Raw genomic sequence first — 22266 nt, forward strand, 5'->3', positions numbered from 1 at the left:
GTATTCCTCCACCACCTCCTCTCCCAGGATGGAAACAGTGTTTTGTTTATTCTTGTTCCTCCTGAAGTCAACAATCATCTCTTTTGTTTTGCTGGTATTTAATATGAGATGATTGTCACCGCACCATTTAACAAACTGACTGACCAGTTGTCTGTACTCTGCTTCTTGTCCATCCCTGATACACACCACAACTGCAGAGTCATCAGAGTATTTCTGCAGATGACAGGACTCAGAGTTGTACTGGAAGTCCATCAATAGCACCCATTTTTTGGAACCACTTCCAGTCTCGTCTGTTTGAACCACCATTGTGGTCCTTAACCTGCCGATAGTCCCTTTTGAGCTTTTTCAGCTTTTCTCGACACTGCTGGAAACTCCTTTGGTACCCGTGTGTAGCCATTGAATCAGAAAGCTCTTGATATATTTTTTCATTCCTTGTAGCTCCATCTAGCTCCCTTTATATCCTTTCCTCAGCAGGTATTCCATCTGAACCTGTGACCGTCCTAGGGTTTACAGACAAGAGTACTTGTCTGACATCCTTTACGTCTAGAGTTAGTGCTGGAGGCTGGAAGGGGCTGCAGTGGAGTGGCTGGGTGCTGTGAGTGAGACTCAAAGGTGGGCGAAATACCTATTCAACTCCTCTGTCAATGCCACATCTACGCCATCTGTATTTTGTGGTGTTCTGTATACCCTGCCATACCTGCTGAAAGTTGTTGCTAGTAAGATGGACTTCAGTGTTTTTTTTTAAATCCGCTTTGGCAGCCCTGATGCCTCTCTTCAGGTTGGCACAAGCAGCACTGTACAGAGCTCTGTCGCCTGACCTAAATGCTGAGTCACAGGCCTGCAGGAGCATGCAGACCTGGCTTGTCTTCCAGGGTTTCTGGATTTCTGGGTTTTCCCCCTCAAATCAAATTGGTCCAAAAAAGCAGGAATTTCCTAAAGAACTGCATGGGGCGGTGTTCTATCAGTTTGGCATACCCATCAGAATTTCATACATTTACTTAATGCGATGCTGTTTTCACAAAGAGGCTTAAACCGACAGATAAACCTATAAAGGTGAAGTTGGTTCATCGAGAGGACAGCGGCTGCAGTGGTCGGCAACTGGAGACAGCAACATTGTCTTTTGGGAATGTGTCATGCTCCAATTTACTTTGTGGATTTTTTGCTGTTTGTTTCTAATTTGTTTCAACTGAAATCTTGTCCATCTCTCTGCAGTACTGTGTGTGGACAGACGGTCTCAACTCACTTCTGGGAAAGGAGATGACCAGCGATTACACCAAATCTGACATGGACACCCTGCTTTCCATGGAGATGAAGCTGAGCCTCTTGGATCTAGAGAACATCCAGATTACTGAGGCTCCGCCTCCGATTCCCAAAGAACCTAGCAACTATGACTTTGTTTACGACTGTAACTAAGACGTACGATCCCTCGTAAATCCCGCACTCTCTGTAGTCACTGGACCAATACCCCTTTTCTTATAAACTGGAACAAGATTAAATAAAAACATATGATATAAAAAAAAAAAAACAAATGTACTGTGACAGAAGGAAGGATTTATTCAACTACTTTCCTCTTGCTTCTTGCAAGACCTTAAAAAGAGTGAAAATAGTGCATATAAACATTAATCGTTGTACTTGAGGGACTTGAAGTCAGTGCAAGGACATCAGGTTGTGATGGAGGAGAGAGTATATGTTGGATCATCTATGCTGCTGTTTTCACTATTGTATTATTTTATATGAAATAATGGGGAAATTATCCCTGTCTCCCCATAGTGCTTCTAATTCAAAGACTGATTTCCACAACATTGGCAAAAAAAAAAAAAAAAAAAACATTCACTTGGCATGTGCTCTTTGGGGACTTCGAGTTCTATCAATGGATTTTTTTTTTTTTTTTTTCCCTGATAGCCCAGGCCTACTCCTGTGCCGAGGGCTCCCTCTGAGGAACACTGGAAAATATGCTAAAAATGATGAAATACATAAGAAAATACAAAATGAAAATTATATAACAATAAATATTTCATATAAAATCATACAATAAAGATTATATAAGCAGTATTATCAATTATAAAATAAAGAATTAAATGTCCCATAAGAAGAATTGCGTGAAAGTAAATAAATGTAATATTCATACTAACATAATATTAAGTAAAAGCCAAATTAAAAAGATGAGTTTCGAGCCTGCTCTTGATAACATGAATGTTCTCTGCAGCCCTGAGGTCCTCTGGCAGGTTGTTCCAGAGACGGGGGTTGTAATATTGAAAAGATGCCTCCCCATTGGTATGGGTCCTGACCTTAGGAATGACTAGAAGACCAGCGTCAGAGGACCTCAGGGTCTGTGAGGGCTTGTTCAGTAAAAGTAGATCAGAAAGATAAGAATGCCCAAAACCACTAAGACATTTATAAACTAGTAAAAGAACCATAAACTCAATCCTGAAACACATGGGACGCCAATGCAATGACCTTGAAACAAGTGTAATGTGGGCCCGCCCCCTGGTCTTTGTCAGAACACATGCAGCAGAGTTTGGAATAGTTAAAGAGCCAAAGTATTCTTTTTAAGAAGACCACAAAGCAGGACATTACAGGAGTCTATGTGACTAGTGATAAAAGCATGCATTAGTATCTCCGTGTTACCCTGAGAGAGAACTGGGCGGACTCTGGCTATATTTTAAAGATGATAAAAACCAATTCTTGTTGTATTCATAATATGTGGGACAGAGCTAAGGTAAGAGTAAAAAATTATGCCCAGGTTTTTCACCTACAGAGATGGATGCAGGGACAGTGTCTGGAGTTTTAAAATGTGTTTCTTTCACAGTGTCCTGGTTAAGCTGTGAAAAGTTCTCTGCCAACCAGGACTTGATACCCAGGGTGCTGATCTTTTTAGATCCTGGTGTCATCAGGAAACATGGAGATATAAAACTGTGTGTCATCAGCATAACTGTGAATGTTTATTCCATGTCTCCTTATGTTGCCACCAAGATGGAGCATATAAAGACAAAAAAGGACAGGGCCTAGAACTGAGCCCTGAGGCACACCACATGTAATTTCATATATCTTTGAGGAATACGTATCCAGACTTGCCATTTTTCTGTCTGTGAGGTAGGATGTGAAGCATTTGTTAACAACACCAGAGAGCCCAACCAAGTGTTTCATGCTTTTTAAAAGGATAGTGTGATCCACTGTGTCCAACACTGCACTAAGATCCAGCAGCACCAAGACTGTTAGTTTCTGTGACTGAATGAGTGAGTTTCATGTGCACATGCACAGAAATACAAGAAGTAAACGTACAAAGTCCCACCACCACACACAACTCAAAGCAAACTTTTAAGTTTTAGTCACCTTGAACAACCTTGTGTTAATGAAATACTCCCATTTCTGTTTAAATAAATGTGACTGGGGCCTAGATGAGGTGTTAACTGCTGGAATGTGACTGAAAGCATTCAGTCTCGCTCCAGTAAGGAACATCATGTTTGTTGGGAGTCACACACTTCAGCTACTGCTTTCCACTTTTATCCAGTCTACTTGGAGATGAAAGCCTTCAAAGATTGTCAAGAGATTTGTTTAAGCCAAATGTTCTTGATGTTGACTGCCTGAAAGACAAATGTGTCGGTTCGGTGAAACATTTTATTCAGACATGTTTCAGATACAATTTCTTTCTCATGTTTATTTTTTACAGAATAATATGAATGTCTTTAGTGTGAATGTGTGAGTGATGATGTATTTTATAATATTTGAACAGGACTGGAGTGTATTGAGGTTCAGTACAATGGCTAAGCATATTCCTTGGCCTCATTTTGTACATGTTAAAGAACATTTAAAGACTGGCTAAGAAACAAGTGAGGAGCTGATATGTCTGATCAGGTGTGAATCTCCATAATAAACAAAAGGAAGTTGCTTGTAATATGCCACATTTGTTCACACAACAACAACAAAATAAAAAGTTGTCTATTAACTTTCTAACAGTTTTGATTTATATTAAACAGGTTAAATTCTGAGCAGAGTATAGTAGGTTTAAAGGGAGCGTCCAATCAGTAATAAACTGAGGGAGTTAACATCTCCACACTGAAAGGATCTACACTTCTGGAAATTGCCAATTCCAGTCACGTCTGGCTCCACCTCCAGCATTATGGCTCATCATCTCATGAAAGGATGCTCCATTAAACGTCAGTGCACACCCTCTAATGTCCTGTTGTCCCAGCAGGACTTATATGCAGAGCTGACCAGCTAAGGTCCACATGAGCATATCTGTGGGAGCTTTGATTCTCCACCTAACAAGATGCAGAGAAGGACTGAAAAGTTCGGAGCTCTGCTGCCTCCCATTGTTCAATTCCACAGTGTTCAGAGAGAAGTCTTAATGAAGGCCAACACCTACCTGGCCAAGATTGCTGTTGTCCTCCAGGATGCTCCAGACAAGATGCTCACGTTTACTCAGGTGAGAAAGAGCAACAGACTTAAACATGGATTGATGAAAAAACTCTAATGCTAAACATTGAATGACATTTTCTTCTCATTTGTGTGTTGCAGTTGATGGATAAACTGGCACTGGTCATCTCTGAGGACAGGAAATGTGTTAAAAACAACATCAGAGTTTGTTTATCAAGTCACAAATGTTTTATTAAGGTAAGTTTTATTCAGACCTTAACCAACATGACTTATTTCCCATAACTGTAACCAACCCAGGGTCTTGATGCTTTCTGATAACTCCATAGTGTCTTTGTTGTCCAGATTCCTGTAGGGAAAGATTCACTGAATAGTAAGAGGAACTACTGGAAACTGGACTCCAGTCAGATCACAGCAAAGATGGTGCGTCGTCACTTCAAAGGAATCCTGCAGCTGTTCCCTGAGTTGACCTCCAAAGTGGGAGCAGAGAACCTGAGCAGACCCCTGGAGCAGAGCTCAACTCTACACCCTGAACCAGACACCTGCAGAGCTGCTAAAGACAGACATGAAGTGAAGTTCAACGGTTCTTTCTCCATCGAGTCTCTCCTGAAGAGAGACAGCCCCTCTGCTGGAGGATCCAGAGCTTCAGTTCTGTCCAGTGTGCAGGTCAGAGCGGAGCAACAGCCTCAGCCTGGACACACACAAGCTGGGACAAAGAGGAGCTTCAACTGGGACCCAGAAGAGTCTCTCCTTCACGCTTCAGCGTGTAGTTCCGCTTTCTGCTCAGCAGGGGGCAGCACACACTACAGCGCCATCGTTACTGGAGCTGCTCAGCTCACCAGCAGGATACCTGCGCACGCTGAACCCTCCTTCCCAGTCCACACAAGAGCCAGTGCTGCTCCATATTTCACCAGCCCACACTGTAGTTACATCACATACTCGGTACCAGCATTTACCCATGATGCTCTCTGCTTTAGCATGTGACTTTTTCATACCTGACATACTTTTTTTTTTTGCACTTTAATGCTTTTTGATAAAAATCCATTCAAATTTTAAGTTTGCAGGATGGTTTTGTCAGGTTTTTTTTTGACAAACCATAACACAACCAAAACCTCAGTCACTGGCCAATCTTTTATATGTCATCATGTTTTAACTCTTGAGGGTATCCTAATATTCACACATGTACTGTTGCATGTGTACATTAAACTGTACACAATTGAATTATACAGAAAAAATATTTTAAATTAACTAACAGCCCAGTGTTATTGATATGATGTGAAACTGGATCAGAGGTTGTTGTTTTAATTATGTTTTATAAAAATTACTTGTGTCCATTTCCAGGTTTATGGGCTTAATACAACTTACATACTCTGCTAGTCTAGTGTCTTTTGAAACAATATTCTTTGCTTATGAAATCAGTTATAACTGTTAAATACACAGTAGTTTTCTGTGAAACGTGGCCTTACACGGCATACAGTATGAACGGATGACATCCTATGCTGTTTATTGAATATATATATTTATAGTGCGGTAATTTTATGAATCAGTTGAAATGTTTCCCTAGAAAATTATTTGCAGCACCAAACTGATAAAGTACAAGTCGCTGCTTTAAACTGTGTGTATGGTTGTGTATTAATTCTTCAATTCACATGGAACTAGAGTCTAAATCAGCATGAAGTCGTTTGCTTGTATTCTTTACTTCAGACAGTGCAGTTTAAGACTATTCAGTATCTCTGCATATGAATGTAACTGAGATCCTCCCTTTGTCTCATCACTCTGCTGAGTCCTACAGTGTTGTGAAAATCCCTGTAATGCAAGTGGGAGTTTCCATTTACAAACTGCATCATTCTTAGTTTAATCATCTGCTTCACAACATGCATGTCTTTAAAAAAAAACAAAAAATTTTTTTGTTGCATTAGTTGTTTTTCTTTAGACTGTTGAATGCTAGAGTTTTGTAAATTAATTTGAAAAAAATCTTGGCTTTTGATTGTTTAAAATTTGGCCCTGTGATGTACAAGATGTTTACGCTGACTGATGTGTTTAGACTGTAGGCAGGAGACCTAGGCAGGTGAGTTTGGCATTTTCTTTGCCAGTGTTAGCAGGTTCCTCCACAAATAAGAGATGTCATAAGTTCCATGTGCATGAGGGGGTTTGTCCGTCTTTAATCTTTCAGTAACTTTTACACTCCTTTGTTTATCTTCTTACATCAAATTTTTCAATGTTTGACTATAAACCTCAAAATTGACTTATAACTACATTCATGTTTCTTTAATCCAGTATACATAAACTGAAGCAAGTACAAGTCGTGTTTTTTTTTTTTTAATTAAACTTGCAGTTTTTTTTTTTTTCACAGTAAGCTATTGACAACACAAAAATATGTCAATGTTTTATTGAAAACAGAAGTAGAAAGCATCATTGGTAGATGCTGATACACAGAAAGTGAAAAACAGGATGTTTTACATGTACAGAACTTCTCGGAAGACTTCAGACCTCATTAACATGGAATACACACCCAATACACACTTCCACTGTGTCCCTTTGAGTTTAAAAGCTGCCCTAAATACACAAATAACAAACAACTCAGAATAAGTAAAACTGTTAAGTAATTTATGACCTTAGTTTCAAAGTTGGCATGCTGCATGAATTCCAAGTTTATTTGAACTAAAGCTATTTTATACTTAAAAGTTAAACTAAAGTGGAAGAAAAATTAATTTTATTCCTATTTGTATTGTTACTAAGAGCATAAAGTCGTGTGAAGTTAATCACTGCAATTTTTAACTGATCTGTAAACTAACCAGAACACAGATGTTTTGCAAACTATAAGTAACTGTAGCTGCACAACAGCATAAGATGCCCGAAAATCTTTCATTACCGATAACATGTTGACAGACATGCAGTACACGGACGCATCCACACACATTTATAGAGGTAAACTTTTCAACTATTAAGTTAGAGGATCCCGGTCCTCTTTGGCCGAGACAACATGGCATCAATTATTTACAACATTTCTGTCAAAATCCTTTTCTCTTCTTTGGCCATATAGTAAATTTCAGAAGTGGACTCAATCAGAAAAAGACAACACTCAAAGTTGCTGTGATGCTTTAAAAAAAAAAAAATCAAATAGAAACACTTCACTGATAGGTTTACTAATGAGGTTAACCAAACAAGTTCTGAGATGCTCCATCACAGATTTAAGCCTCGCTGACAAACAGCAAGAGAAATATATTCTGGATTGTAATATTTGACTATATGTTTATTTATATTTTTTAGCTAAAACATTATGGGAGGTAATGGAACAGACGGGGAAGAAAACTAAACACCCCACAGAACTTTACATCTAATAACCACTGAGCAGGAGGTTGGTGGACCCAGATCCTCTGAAACAAGGACATTGTTTACGGTGCACATCCACAGCAGACATTTAGGTGGTGTTGGGTTAACACCAACAGTAAATGCTCAGACCAAACTTGTAAATGATTAGTAACTTCAATGAACAAAAAGCACAATTCAGAGATTGACTTGTTTTGAAGTTTTTCCTGAGAGAAAAACCATTTAAAGTGAAATATTACTAAACCTATCTGAAGATAATTCTGTAAGGACAGAAGACGCAGAACAGACTGAATGAAATAAAATGCCATTTTATTGTTCAGCCGTGTCATAACCTCGTCTCCAAAATAAACACAGCAGGACTACAACTGTCTGTCAACCAGCTACCTTTGATAGCACATAAAACTGGGTTTTATTAGACCACCAACGATAGCGTTAGAATTTTTCTATCAGACATCCAATGATAGCATACAAAATAGTTAAGCTACCAGTGATACTGTATATAAAACACTTGCCTCTAGATTTATCCCCAACACACCCTCAATTTCACCCATATCCCTCTTTAGAACATTTGACACTGACATATTTTTATGCTTAAACAAGCACATATTAAGAATGCATAATTCTCCATTTTTGAGATTATAAAAAAACTACACAATGTTACACTTTAAGTCAGAGTACATTTCAACTGATTATTAGTGTTCTACACATTCGACCATAACCAAAGGAACATTTTATAATATCACTATAACTTAACACTACGTGTAACATACGTTCTTAAAAAAAGAAAAAAAAAAAAAAAAAGGAAAAAAAAAAATTACAAATGATTAGCACTGAAAAGAAATAAAAATGGCTAGTGCGAAGGCAAGCTGGGTCAGTACCATAACAGAATGAATAATACAAAAGAAATTTTTAAAAAAGTGAATAAGAAAAATAGAAACAAAAAAAACTGATAAGAATACAGGCAAGGCTAAAACATATGTGTTTCACACTTTTTAAGATCCACCTCATGTGCACTCATCCAAATAGATAACCTGCTCTTGGACCTCCATTGTATGATTCCATATCTGATACTTTTATTCCTTCTCCCCCCCTTATTTCAACTTGCTTTAACATTCCTGTGGCAACCATCTTTTATTTTCTTGTGTCCGGCACTTTCCAAGACCCCTTATTCCTCTTTCATTTAGCGCTCCACAGGGCAATCATAATGCTGCTTCAGACAATACAGGCCAGTCACAATGCAGGTTCTATTAGAAAACAACTGTAAAGAAAAAAGATGTTTTATTACCACACTATTAAATATATAATCACTAGAACATTTAAGAATTCTGTGGACAATCTTACCAATCCTACAGGTCGGTGTCAAACCAGGCCAGCTGGTTGCTGTCCATCAGATCCTGGGTGTGGCCAAGGTCCGGCAGGGGATCAGTGTGGTGACCCAGGTCGGGCAGCGTGTCAGCATGGTAGTCGGCACCTTCCATCATGGGGTCTAACAGGCTATCCTGCCCGTAGGCTGCTGGGTAGGCCCGATAGGCTGCATCTGAAAGGCAATGAATGGATATATTTGGTGCTGATGAAAGGAATACACTCCAGGCAACAACATTGTTGATTTGTCCTAACAGGACATCATTTTGTCAGAAAGCTGCAGGATGACCTACAGCGAGGGATCTTTTTGGATATTTAAGTTCTCTGGTTTTCTGCTGTGCAAGTCAAAACTGAAGAAAAAAACAAAAAAAAGTAAGCTTTAATGTGAAAACTAATGTTCATTTTGACAAAATGGGGGAAAAAAAAACACCCAAATAAACTTAACTGGACAGGAGCAAAACAGTTACATCAAAAATTAATCTCTCAACACTTGGAGTCCAACTTTATTGTTGATTTTTATTTGTTTTTTTTGTAGAAGAGATTATTTCTATAGTATAAAGCGGTTTTCACACAACACTGGGGATGTTTAAGATGGTGTGTGGACAATTTGGTCTGGCCTTTTTACCTCTACCAAGAAGGTTATGTTTTTACTGGCATTTATCTATTTGTTTGTCCATAACTCTACAAGTTATGGACAGATTTTCAGGGACTTGTTGGAAATGTGAAAAGGAAGAACTGATTTAATTTTGGTGGTGATCCAGATTCTACAGGGATCCCCAATCCTGGTCCTCGAGGACCAGTGTCCTGCAGGTTTTCCAAGTGTCCCTGCTGCCTTCAGGACGTCCTTTGCCGTTAGTAGCTTATGTGGAGCGGTATTAGAGCTTGTAAGAACAAACAAACACAAGCACCTGGACAACAGATAACACCATCACAGTTTCGAGGACGTCCATGTGTTCAGTAAGCGGTGTGCCCACGGTTTTAATTTGAAAAGGCCAGACCGGAAGTCTGCGCTGTGTTGTTGTTGAAAGTGTGACAATGCCGACTAATAATAAAAGACGGCGGCAGTGCCAGTTCTGCAGAACTTCTTTATGCTCTTGTTTTACATATTATAAAAAGTATAGGCGCATGAACACCACCCTTGGTTACATAAGCAAATCTGTGTTTTGGTGTAGATGACAGGTCAAATCTGAGAAAATTATCTTTGTCTTGTGAGATACCTGCTACGTGTGGACAAGGCCTGAGTCTGAGTCAGGTGTGTCCCAGCAGGAACACTTGGAAAATCTGCAGTACACCAGTCCTTGAGGACCAGGGTTGGGAACCCAGATCCAGATCACCATTTGGATCCAGGAATTTTTTAGAACTGTGGTCCTTGGCGGAGGTTTGTGATCTCCGAGTGCTTTTATAGTTCTATAAATGAAATTAGCACACAAAATGTGCTAACAACTTCGATGGGATTGTGGGGCTATATTAAGCGCAGACAAGGACAAACCCCACAAAAAATACAGTGTGACTATTTCCACCATTTTATCCACCATCCCAAATAGCCGGTGAAACTCCTTAAAGATTGTCTTGACAAAGACCAAATTTTTTGAATGCACACAGATTAGCAATGAGTGATTAGAAAGAAGCTAAGGGGTTAGTAAATATTACTTTTTTTTTTTTTAGCTACTTTTAAGTAAGCATACACTTATCTATTAGCAGCAAGTGCACCAGAATGTTTTCCAACTACATTTGTACTTCACATCACCAGATGATGTGCAGGAGATTTTACTGGAACAGATGGAGTACCTCTACATGACTGGAGCAAATGTTGCACATTTTTTCATATCAGTACTCCACCACACTCAAATCACTGAAACATATCAGGTCTCCAGTATACATGTGAAAACTTCAGACCTGGGTAGAAAGTTGTCTGTATTCTAAAATATGTCTTTAATGGACTACTGTGTTGCTCTGAAAGTAGCAGAAAATATTCTTCAAATCCTTCAAAATATTTTTTTTAAACCTTGCTCTCTTTGGCTTGGTCAAAGACCACTTTGTGACTAAACATAAAAAAAAAAACAAAAAAAAAAACCAACCAAACACTGCAAAGTATTTTCGTTTGTTGAAGGTCTGACTCACTGAAACCAGTGTTTACAGACAACTGGTTTCATTTCTCTGCATCATCCAAATGGCAACTATGATGTATTTTTTTAAGTTTTTACATCCCAAAAAACTCCACATTTTCACAGTCTCGCTTCCTCTCAACACCAGCTGACATCCTGCACTGAGCCTACGGCATGAATTGCATTTACACCACAAGGCAAGCAAGAAACACAACATCCTATTTCTATTTAATTATACTATTTTTAAAATTGCGGAAATGAACTGAAATCCAATAAAAATCACCAAACCTCAATACAGGACTTAGCCACTTTACATTGAATATATTAATACAAATTAATTTTAAATATCCAAAAACAATTAAATTTAGAGAACCTGAGGAAGGATTTCATTTAAAGATGCCAAACTCACCATCCGGCCTGTAAGCCAACGGGTCCCCCTGTGCTCCAATTTCCAGTCCCAGGTCTCCAGTCTATATAGAAGCATACGTGATGAGCAAACTGACAAAGCTTACTAATGTGACAAACAGCATATCCTCTTAAACATTCAAAAAAACAAAGTTACCATAGAAGAGGACATTATATATTGAATTGTCATATTGTACTTTTGTTCATCAAGTTCACAATAATGAAAACTATCACACTCTTTAAAGAGAAAAACCAACAACAACAAAATTTGCTAAACACTGATGAGCTTAACTAAAATGTAGCTTATTTATTTAGTGTGTGTGCACATACATCATTCCAGGCCATGGGTTCAGTCCTGAACAAAGAGCTGGTCAGCTCCACCGACAGACGTTTCTTGTAGTCCTGTGGTTTGTCCTCAGACATGCGGAACAAGACAGCTGCAGCATAAGTTGCTGAAAAGAAGCAACACAAGTTAACTCACTTAGGTTGACACAGACAATCAGAAACACAAACATTGAAATTGTGTTTGTTTACTTACCAACTCCCTCGTTGCGGGAGTGCAGCAGCTCAGTAAGTGGTGCAGTGGCTCCTTCAGCTTCGATTGCCTCGGCGGCTTCCTTGTCCTGGGCCAATTCACAGAGCACACCTGCTGCAACACGCTGGATATTCTCCACTGGAGAATACAGCAACTGGGTACAAAAATAGAGGATAAATACAGATATCAATAAAAATAAAACAGGATTCTTAAGGAAGGAAAAGTTTACTTCACAAATAGTCATAAACGAGCCATGTAGGTGTGAATGCGGACTCTACAATTAGAATCTGGGTTTGGTTTTACCTGGACAAACAGTGGAATGGTGTTAAGCCCTCTAATAACAATTCTGTTGTGGACATCGCGGGCAAGGATGTGCAGAGCTCCTGTGCACCCTTCCACTATTTCCTCCATGCGCACACCCTCCTGGATGCATTTGAGAAAGACAACAAAATTAGCTAAAGGAAAAAAATATATCAAATGTTAAAAAAAAAGTGCCATTTATCAACATACAACAAACTGCTGTTGGTTGCCTCCCATGCTTGTGCGCCTCTGAGTGTCCTGGTGAGCTCTGACAAGCAGCTGGACCAGTCGGGGGATGGCACCCTGCTCCCGCAAAGCACTGTGATTGGCTGGGCAGAGAGCCAGGTTGCGAATCAGACCAACTGTTGCCTGAAAAATGAAAAAACAAAAACATAAAAAACATAAATTAACATTTTGAGTCAAGATCCAACAATTTTTTAAAAAAAATTATTATTATTATTGTGAAAATATAAGGAGGCAAAAGGTAAAGTGAGGAAAAATGACCTTGATCAATGGCCAGTGGGACGGAGGATGCAGTAGTTTCACAACCACTGGAAGGCCATAGTGAAGGCGCACAGCATTCTGGGCCATCTCAGCATCCTGGTGGCGGGAGGTCAGGTGGCGCAGAGCACAGACTGCTGGCTCTGTGATGTCCTCCCTGTCACCAGCCCGAAGCACTGTACGCACTAAAGCCTCAATGCCACCAACCTGGCATGATGAAATCATTTAGTGATCACTTTAATTTCATAAAAAGAGAAATCAAATAAGACCTGACAAATAACTAGCCTGCAAATCCAAAATTCTTGTCACAGGTTAATAATGATGCATTAAGATGCAAAGCAAATTGTCCAAATAAATATTTTCATACAAACCTGGCAGACCATGAGTTTATTACTGTAGTTGTTGCAAGTCAGGTTGGAGAGAATGCCAGCAGCACATGTCACCACATTAATGTCATCACTGCCCAGCAACTGGACTAGGGTCCCCAGGAGACCCTCCATCCCCTCCTACAGGAAGCACGAAAACAAGCAACACAAAAAGAAATAAAATCAAAATTGAAATACTTTATCAGATATTTTAAAGTGGAGGAGATTTAATTTAATTCTTTGTTCATTCCAATTTTATATGGAAATCAAAACCCAAAAGTCTCTGATGCATAACTATTGGATCTCAAAAAGAAAAACATGCTGTTGAGATTATGCAATTTTTAAACACACCTCTGTAAAATTGTACCTGAGGGTCGCTTGACATTATCATGCGATAAAGTAAAAAAATTATTTTACCTGCTTAGTGGCAGCATCAGAGAGATTTCTCAGAGTCCAGAGGCAGTTTTGGACTAGACGCTGGCTTGGATCTGTCAGATGAAGCCCCAAGGCCTGCATGCCTCCTGCACCAACAAAGTCATTAAAAGACTTCATACAGAGTCACTCAAAAAGTTAGAAACATAAAAATGTCCAGTTACATAGCAATGTGCAGTACCAGAAGATTTATGCTCAAATAGGTTTTCACCATATAGTGTTACCGTTTCATTTCTGAACCAGAAATATTTACATACCAGCTTCAACAATGGCAGGCTTGTTGCTTGAGCAAACAGAGAGCACCTTGAGCACTCTGCTTGTGGTCCACAGCAGTTTTTCATATGTGAAGGTCCTCATGATGTTGACCAGGGCCTGAGGGCCACCACTGGCCAGAATTATCAACTGAAATATGGACAATTGTATGTTTATCATTAAAAATCTATGTAAGGCAAATCATGTATACAGATGAAAGGACTCCTGACCTAAAACATAGTCAATGTAAATGAAAATCAAAATAAGTTGATTCTCTAATACCTTGCTTTCCTGATTGCCATATGCCAGGATCTGCAGACAGTCGGTAGTGATTGCCAAGAACTTAACATTGGTGTTAGACAAGAGTGCCACCATTTTCTGCAGGCCCCCAGCTAGACGCACTGCCATTTTGGCCCCTTCCTGGTGCAACAACAGGTTGTGGAGTGTGGTGATGGCATAGAACAAAACACTGTCCACTGGTGAGCTGGAGGCAAAACCAAACAAAAATACATCTTAAGTTACAAGAAACCTTCAGTTTTTAAATAACCATTAGTACAGAAAGAGCAAATTCAATCTAAGTTCTTGGCAGGAAAAAAGTAATCACAGATGGCTTTTGGAAAACAGTCAAACTGCATGGCCTTGTTGAAACTATGGAAAACATATGGCATGATCAAAGCCAAAGGTGGTCCAGTGTTTCAAATATATAGCAGTGTAGATTTTCAAAGCACTGATGACCACTAATATTTAAATTCAACAATGAAATCACTTCCCATAATTCTTAATCTGGTGAGTAAAAACTTCCTGAGACAAAATTTCTAAAAACACTTTTTTTTTTGTTACATAATTCACAAACCCAACTACTGCATCAGCAAAGTATTGGAAGTAAATGTACAGAGGGGCACTGGTATGTCACAACAGCTTATTTGGTCAATATTTGCTTTTTCTTTTAAACTAGTATCAGCATTGTCTGATACTTGTCTGATACATTGTCCATTCAACAATATTTTTTCTGGCATTATTTACAGACAGGCGTCCACAGGCAGCTCTTTGTTGTTGAAGACACTGAAGTTCACATGCAGAACATTGATTGTCACTCCCCAACTAGCAGGGTACTTGTTCAAAGCCTGCTGGATCATCAGCTTCTAAACAACAGTAAGTTTTCAGCTTTCAAAGCATCTCCACTGTTTAACTTGCCATACACTTTTAAAATGGAAACACACAGTTTATGGGTCAGAATGGAAAATGGGAATGCAGAATAACTCTTACTAATTTAATTTAAAGAGCTGCAGATGCAGACATAGGCTATGTGTGCATAGCTTTCAAACACCGGAAACCTGATAAAGTAATCACAAAGTCGTCAGTTCAGTTTTGTGATCTTTGTAGGAGTCTCATGTACCAACACCAGGCTGACGTTTGGTCTAGAGTGTCTAATTGCCAAGGTTTAACATAGCTGCTGTGGTGATGAGATATCAACAATGGCTCACTCATCGTTGGTCAAAACACACAGACTACAGCAGCTACTTTATATCTTACACTCGTCATTTATGTAGCTTCACAGGTACTCTGGCACAGGGACCAATCTCTGAGGAGGTGGAGCAGTTCACTCAGCAACTGGACGATTACCTACATAAGTTGGTACAGGCTGATTGGAGAAAGTCCTGTGTCTTTTTCTTCTATATAACCTGCAATTCTTAAACTAGGAGTGTTAAGAACTTTGAGAGAAAGGTGTGTAGGGTAAAGAATATTACAAATGAGGCAATGTATTTGTTATGTGGAATTTTTTTAAATTTTTTATTTTAAGTTCTGTATTTTCCTCATGTTATAAAACCATTTTAACACCAAGACATTTTGTACAATAAGTGCACTAAAACTTCGGTCTAAGCATTAAAACAAGGTGGAAAACAGTAGGTTACTTTTAAAATTAAGTACAGTGTGCACAACATAATGCTTTGCTACTGTGCAATAGTGTATTTTTCATATTTATACTTAAATGTCCATTTCATATAAAATACCTGAAGAATTACCTGAGGCGTTTTTCCATCTTTATTCGAATGTCTGTTTCATTGAGGCTGTTAAAGGCTACTGTATCTAACATTTTTTTGTTCTAACTCACCCTTTAAAAAAAAAAAAAAAAAAAAAGACCATGTTTTTACAGTTTAAGCTTCTTTTGAGAATTCATTTATTAATAAAAAAAAACATAATTTAAAAAAAGAATTAATGAAAAAGGGGAAGAAAGACTTAAAAATAAATGCACGTGTTCTTTACATTGAATTTATTTAAAAAAAAAAAAAAAAAACCCAAAAAAAAAAAAAAAAAACACACAAATCCCGCATTTAAATGCATTGTGTGATTCCAGGTGCAAATTCAAACATACACACGCACATGCAACATCCAACAAGTTGCAACCTGCAAGAATGCAAAGTGTTTTGGTTTTTCATTGTACAACAGAAAGAACCAAAGATGAGTAATACTTCAGCCTTTTCAGACAGATTCAAAGCTTTTCATTCATCAGTACTTTAGTAGATTAAAAACTTTGGTGTTTTGTTATCTGAGAATAAACTAGTCTTTGTAACTATGCTTGTATTAAAGTCTATATTAATCAAGATAAACAAGATTTGCTAACTGTACCATTTGTCTTGATCTACAGTTGACATTTGCAAACTTGTGACTGATAAGACTGGAGAAACATAATTCTTCATAATTAAATTTTTGTCAACATTCCAACATATTTATGATTGATGAGAAAATTAACTTTTAAATGAGCTCAACAATATGGAGCAGTACTGCATACAGCACAAACATGAACCACAAAGTAACTCACAAAACAGTTTTCTCAAACCACGATTGACCAACAGATCTCAGACGAAAAAAATCCCTTTCCAGTTAGATCTAAATTCTTAATATAACATCAAAACAAATTCACACCATCTATCAGATACACACTGCAATTACAATAATCTTAGCATCTTACCCCAACATCTTGACCAGGGCAGGGATGCCTCCAGATTTGAAGATTGCAAGGAGTCCCTCACGATGGTGGGAAAGATTGTGCAAGGTGCCAGCAGAGCAACGAGCAGTTTCCACATCACCGGTGTTTTGCATGGCACGGACAACTGCTGAAACCATCTGCGGTGAACGCATGAGAGCATGGCGCGATGCCTCCTTCTTTGACAACTGATGCACCATTACAGCGGCTTTATTCACGACAACCTAGGGCAGAAATTGGATAGCTTAGCAATCACTGGTTAAGGAAAGGCATAAATTACTATTTTTACCTGTTACTGTAACCACAATCCACTCAGCTGGTACTTATTTGAAAGCACTCAAGTCAATTTCCACATACCTGGTCCTCATCATTAAGCAGTTTGGTAAGCTCAGGTATGGCACGAGTGGCCAGTTCAGCATCATCTTGATAGTTAATGAGGTTAACCACAGCATGCTTTAGCATCTGAGAGGGCTCTGCCAGACGCTGCACTGCCGTTGGGTGGGTTGCATCCAGCTGGGTAGGTGGAATCTGAATGCCCTCTTCCAAAGTCTCAGGAAACATGGCAGCACGAACACGCTGGGCCCGCGTCATGGCATACCCTTCAATATCTGAAAGAAAAGCAAAACAAGTGTTTATAAATGGCAAAATTTTTCTGAGCTGTATTTTATTCTCTGTAGTTATAATCTTGCTTATGTCTGGCAAAAACTGCTTTATAATACACAACTGAGCATTTTCTGAAACTGGGACTACTAACATGCTTCAGATTAGTAACTAATTAAACACTGAGAAAACCAAATGAAAATGCCACCAGATCATCATCCTTAGTTCTCAGGGAAGGTATTCCTAATTCTTTAGAAACTGTGACACACTGCTCACAAAAGGTTAGGTGTATTTGACTTTTTGCAAGATGTCACAAAGAACCTAAAATCCATCATTTTCAAAGGTAAACTTAATTTCACCTGCTCTCATCTTTTAAATGCACATGTACAAGTTTCTAATGGTTAAGTCCTTGTCTAACAACATGGTGTTCTACAACAAGATAATTACAAAAAAAGTGTCTGAAGTATGAGCACTCAGTGTTCTAGTTCAATGACCACTTGTATCTTAACAGTCCTCTTCATTATCCTGACCATCTTCAGGCCATGACCAGACCCAACACATCACAAATTATTGGTACATTGACATTTTATGTTGAAGTACATGTCATATTTGTTGGGTTTTCTTTCGGTAAATTATGAAAGATAATGATTCTACTAAAATAGCCAACATTTATTATATAGTTTAAGTGTAGCATCAACTTTTTACATTTTCTGTAAATTTTACCCAAAAGTTGAATATCCCCAACTTTTTGTGAGTAATGTATGTCATTGAGCCAAACATTGGCCCACCTAATATATTCCCTTATATATGTTTCCAAGCTAGCTGCAAGACCTCTGAAGGTGCCTTGTGATATCTAGCCCCAAGATGCTTGCTAGAGATCCTTTTAACTCCTGTAATTAGTAAGCTGATTCACCAGGGATTCAGTCATGTCCCAGGATTAGTTCCTCTACATATCATTTAATAAATGTACTCACCATTGCAGGCCACACAAGGCAGGAAGTCACAGAGATGCAGTAACACAGTCAACTGGTCATAATATTTCTCTCCTCAAAACAAGTTGGATTTTTTAAAACATACCCATTTCTCCTTCATTCAGTGTTTAAACTGAAAGAACTAAATGTTCACTTAAGATATAAAACAGTGTTCTTTAAATTGAATGTTGGTTCACTTGTGCATTTTAGCATACCTGTAGCTTCAGGAGTGAAGGGTTGGTTGAACTCCCAGTCATAGAGAGTTGGATCCTCCTCTTCAGCATCAGGGTTCCCTTTGCCACTCAGGGATGGAGCAGTGGTGGTGACACCAGACTGAATTCCTGAATCTAGATAGGACTGCTGTTGCCACTGGCTCACAGCAGCCTTACTGTCTCCCATAGCCATGTCCAACTCCATCAAATCAGCTTTCATTAAAAGAGAGAGAAAAAAAAAAAACTTAAAATTTCAACAAGACAATGCTTCCCATACATTTAATTTAATGCCGTAATTAGCCTTAATTCTTAGTAGACTGCTCCTAATCTACTTCATATGTTGTGTTAATATGACAGCACAAAAACAATGCCCATTTAAAAACAATGTAAAAAATATCTTAGTCAACAACCATGTCTGGCAGGTTTGCTATACTAGGAGAAAAACCAACACCCTGTATGTATAGGTATCATTTATCATTCTGCCAGCTCAATAAAAGATGTAGTTGCTCGAAATTATGTACAAATGATTTCCTTCCTCATATTTCTTCTTTGTAAAAGGTGGAGGTAATTTGAGCACATTCCCTGTTTTTAAACATTCAGTACTGGTTACATCCAGATGTATGCGGACAAAGGAGAGACAGATTTAATTGCAAATAATAGTATATGCGACTGCATTTATCTAATACAGAAGTATAATAAAAGATAAAGGAGGGAAAGAAAAACTAAAAGACAAAAACAAAAATTTAATGTGACTAATTAAAAGCACAGGAAAAGAATGCATTTCCCCCTCCCTGTTTCTGGTATTTATTGCATTAGAATATGTAAACATCAATTTCCTGACTTTTTCAGATTCCTTTATTTTTTCCAATATGAAAAATTTAAAGAAAAAAAGGAAGTCAATCCATTTTAGGAGATATAGTGGCATGTGCCTCCTTCTCTTTCAGTTTTCACAATGTATCAAAGGTTACAATAACTGATTTATGAGACATTAAAAAAATATTTCAACACTTATTTTCACTACATATAACTAATTTATATGGAAATTGTTCCATACTCACACTGGGTAGCCATTGTTCTTGCCTGCCCTCAGCCCGCACAGCAGATATGTCTGAAAAAGAAAATGGTACACTCTAGGTAAATACCTTCACCCAGAATTAATTTCTTGTAAAGGTAAAGCCAAACTTAATCTTAATGTTCAAGCGTCTTCCTACGTGGTCTTAATAATTAAATCTCTGTCCACTGCAATACCTGCGCCAGACCTTCAAACGATTGTATGGCTTACAAATAGATATGAGGGGAAATGCCGGGCCTCCACCTCCAACCCAGAGAGCAAAGCGGTGGGTATTTCCAGGCCAGTACGAACACAATTCACCATTCAGCGGCAAAGAACATCAAAGGCATATTTCTCCCCCTCCCCCTACCACGGCCAAGTTCCGACCTCGCAGCTTGGGTTTCCAATGAGAGAGACTACCCCCCTCCGCCCGCAATCACTCCCATGACTCCTCCTCTCATGGTAGCTTCAACTACCAGCATAAACAAGCTGCATAATCAACACTTAGGGGAATCAAAATTAACCACATGGTCACATCCAAAACCAAGTTGTCAGCGTGCAATTGAAAACCGGTGCGCGAGCATGTCTTAGCATGTCTCTGTTAGCTAACAGGTTGGCTAGCTTACCTTGAATGCACACTGAGCTAGTTAGCTAACTAGCAAACATAAACAATTAGTGTTTAAGGATTAGGCCACTGATTACAAATGCGTACGAATTGTATCAAGACACCCAGTACTTTAAATCATTATTTTCCAAAACAATGAGCTGATGGTTTAAGTCGTGACATCCAAGCATACCCTCGAAAATTTAATTCACGATTGATTAGCTTAGCGAGCCAAGACGTATGAAAAGTAGATCCAGGCGCCACCCGTACAAAACCTGCTGTGCTGCCAGCCGAATCAGAAAACCCCACCGGAGCCCCCTCCTCGGCCAAAGATGATTTTCTTTACTGAAGCATGCATTGACACGCTATAAATCCGTATTACAATTATCATACTACACATGTTGTATTTACCAAAGTCAAACGGCTTCTCCGTGGTTCTGGTGAGAATTTTTCCCCTTTCACGTAGCTGAAAATAGGAAAACGACTGCTAGGTGAACCACCCGTACTGGTCCGAACCACACCCGTGGCTGCCTCGCCGAAGATGTTGCTTCCGCTGTGCGACCGAACATCAAGATGGCGAAGACGGGATAAAAACGTATTCCGCCGCACTTGGAAAAATAGGTCGTCGCTTATAATAACTTTAATCGTAAAACCAATGTTTTTGGAAAGGACTGAGATTCATCATCTGTTGCGACTTTACAACAAATTAACACTAAAAAAACTTAAAGAAAAAAACATCAAATAAAAAAGATTTATTACTATACTAATTCATTTAGCTTCATTAAGTAAAAAAGTAATCAAACCGAGAACTTGTGCACACCAAAAATTGTCTACTTTGCATAATAATGCATAGTTTTAAGAACACAGTATGTAGGCTCATCAAAAAAAAAACTGATGAGAAAATGCAACCCTGTCCAAAATCGATCAGTTTTTTTTTTAACCTCCTTTATTTCATCATGAGGTGCAAGAGGTCATGTTGAAAGCTAAACTCATGTTCTTTATATGCTATTTGTGCAAAACATCATATTGAAATTGTGTGAAAGTGATTTGTACGTTTGATATATTAGAAATCATTATTCGTCTTGCTGTGATCTTATTCAAATTCATAGTATTGTGTACATGATACAATTGCAATTTATCAAACATAAAGCCCATTATGGATCAATCAACAGAAAACTAATATTACATTTAAAAACCAATATAAAGTGCATGCATATAGCATGTCCATGTTGAGTAATACATGCCTCATGTCAGCAAAGGTCAAAGTCCAAAGGGTCATTTAGACGTTCATTGTTGTAACTGCAGGAAGTGTAAAAGTGATCAAGAACAATACCATAAAGATTGGCTGATAATGTTGTATTTATTTAAAAAATTAAATGTTTTTTTGGTCTCTAAAACTTTTATGGAAATACACAGGCACTCCAAACCACAAGCAAATGTAATGTTTCTCTATTTGCTTGACACAAGCTTAGGGAGGAGACATTTTTTCTGGTTCATTTTAGATACCAGGCAAGTTTTCCCATTTTTAGTGTTATCTTTAGGATTTTCAGAGAAATTGATTTTTTGCAAGGACATAATTCATAAAATCTTGGGGCATAAAAATATTTTTGTAAATAGGACTAAGGCTATCCTCTTATATCATATACTATGTCAGATTTCATAAAGCATACATATACAATGTGTACGATGTCAGTGTAAAATATCACAATGAATGATATTCCATAAGAAAATACTTAAATATGCTGCTAATCTCAGGTGTATTAACAAAAAGATTCATTCCTCTTCTGCACCTCCTGTTTAGGCTAGTTAGCTGTAGAACATGAAGCAAAAAAAAAAAAAAAAAAAAAAAACCCCTCCAGAACTTCCTCGAATTAAAATGCA

General features: G+C 38.3%; 1 protein-coding gene across 2 annotated transcripts; it reads right to left on the minus strand.

Moving 5' to 3' along the window:
• Window positions 1-8002: 8002 nt before the first annotated feature.
• LOC306770081 (catenin beta-1-like) lies at window positions 8003-20919 on the minus strand. Of its 2 annotated transcripts, none has more exons than XM_079258871.1 (17): window positions 20797-20919; window positions 19789-19838; window positions 18734-18943; window positions 17305-17555; window positions 16933-17171; window positions 14244-14445; window positions 13967-14111; window positions 13695-13798; window positions 13284-13418; window positions 12916-13119; window positions 12622-12780; window positions 12415-12534; window positions 12115-12265; window positions 11907-12028; window positions 11581-11641; window positions 9046-9241; window positions 8003-8962 (listed from the first exon to the last, which is right to left on the minus strand). In XM_079258871.1, the coding sequence occupies exons 2-16, from the start codon at window positions 19799-19801 to the stop codon at window positions 9051-9053; spliced, it is 2307 nt and encodes a 768-aa protein (XP_079114997.1). In that variant the 5' UTR covers window positions 19802-19838; window positions 20797-20919; the 3' UTR covers window positions 8003-8962; window positions 9046-9050. The 2 variants fall into 2 exon arrangements, with proteins under 2 accessions (XP_079114997.1, XP_079114998.1); XM_079258872.1 differs by lacking the exon at window positions 20797-20919 and adding an exon at window positions 20579-20642.
• Between the last annotated feature and the right edge of the window lie 1347 nt (window positions 20920-22266).

The sequence above is a fragment of the Telmatherina bonti genome (genome assembly GCF_933228915.1).
Source record: "Telmatherina bonti genome assembly, chromosome: 19".
NCBI classification, from domain to species: Eukaryota; Metazoa; Chordata; class Actinopteri; order Atheriniformes; family Telmatherinidae; genus Telmatherina; species Telmatherina bonti.

Coding starts and splice junctions, on each gene's coding strand:
- LOC306770081 (XM_079258871.1), bottom strand. Junction 12,029..12,114: donor CTCCCGCAACGAGGGAGTTG/GTAAGTAAACAA, acceptor GCTTCTTTTCAG/CAACTTATGCTGCAGCTGTC. Junction 11,642..11,906: donor AACCCATGGCCTGGAATGAT/GTATGTGCACAC, acceptor GCTTCTATATAG/ACTGGAGACCTGGGACTGGA.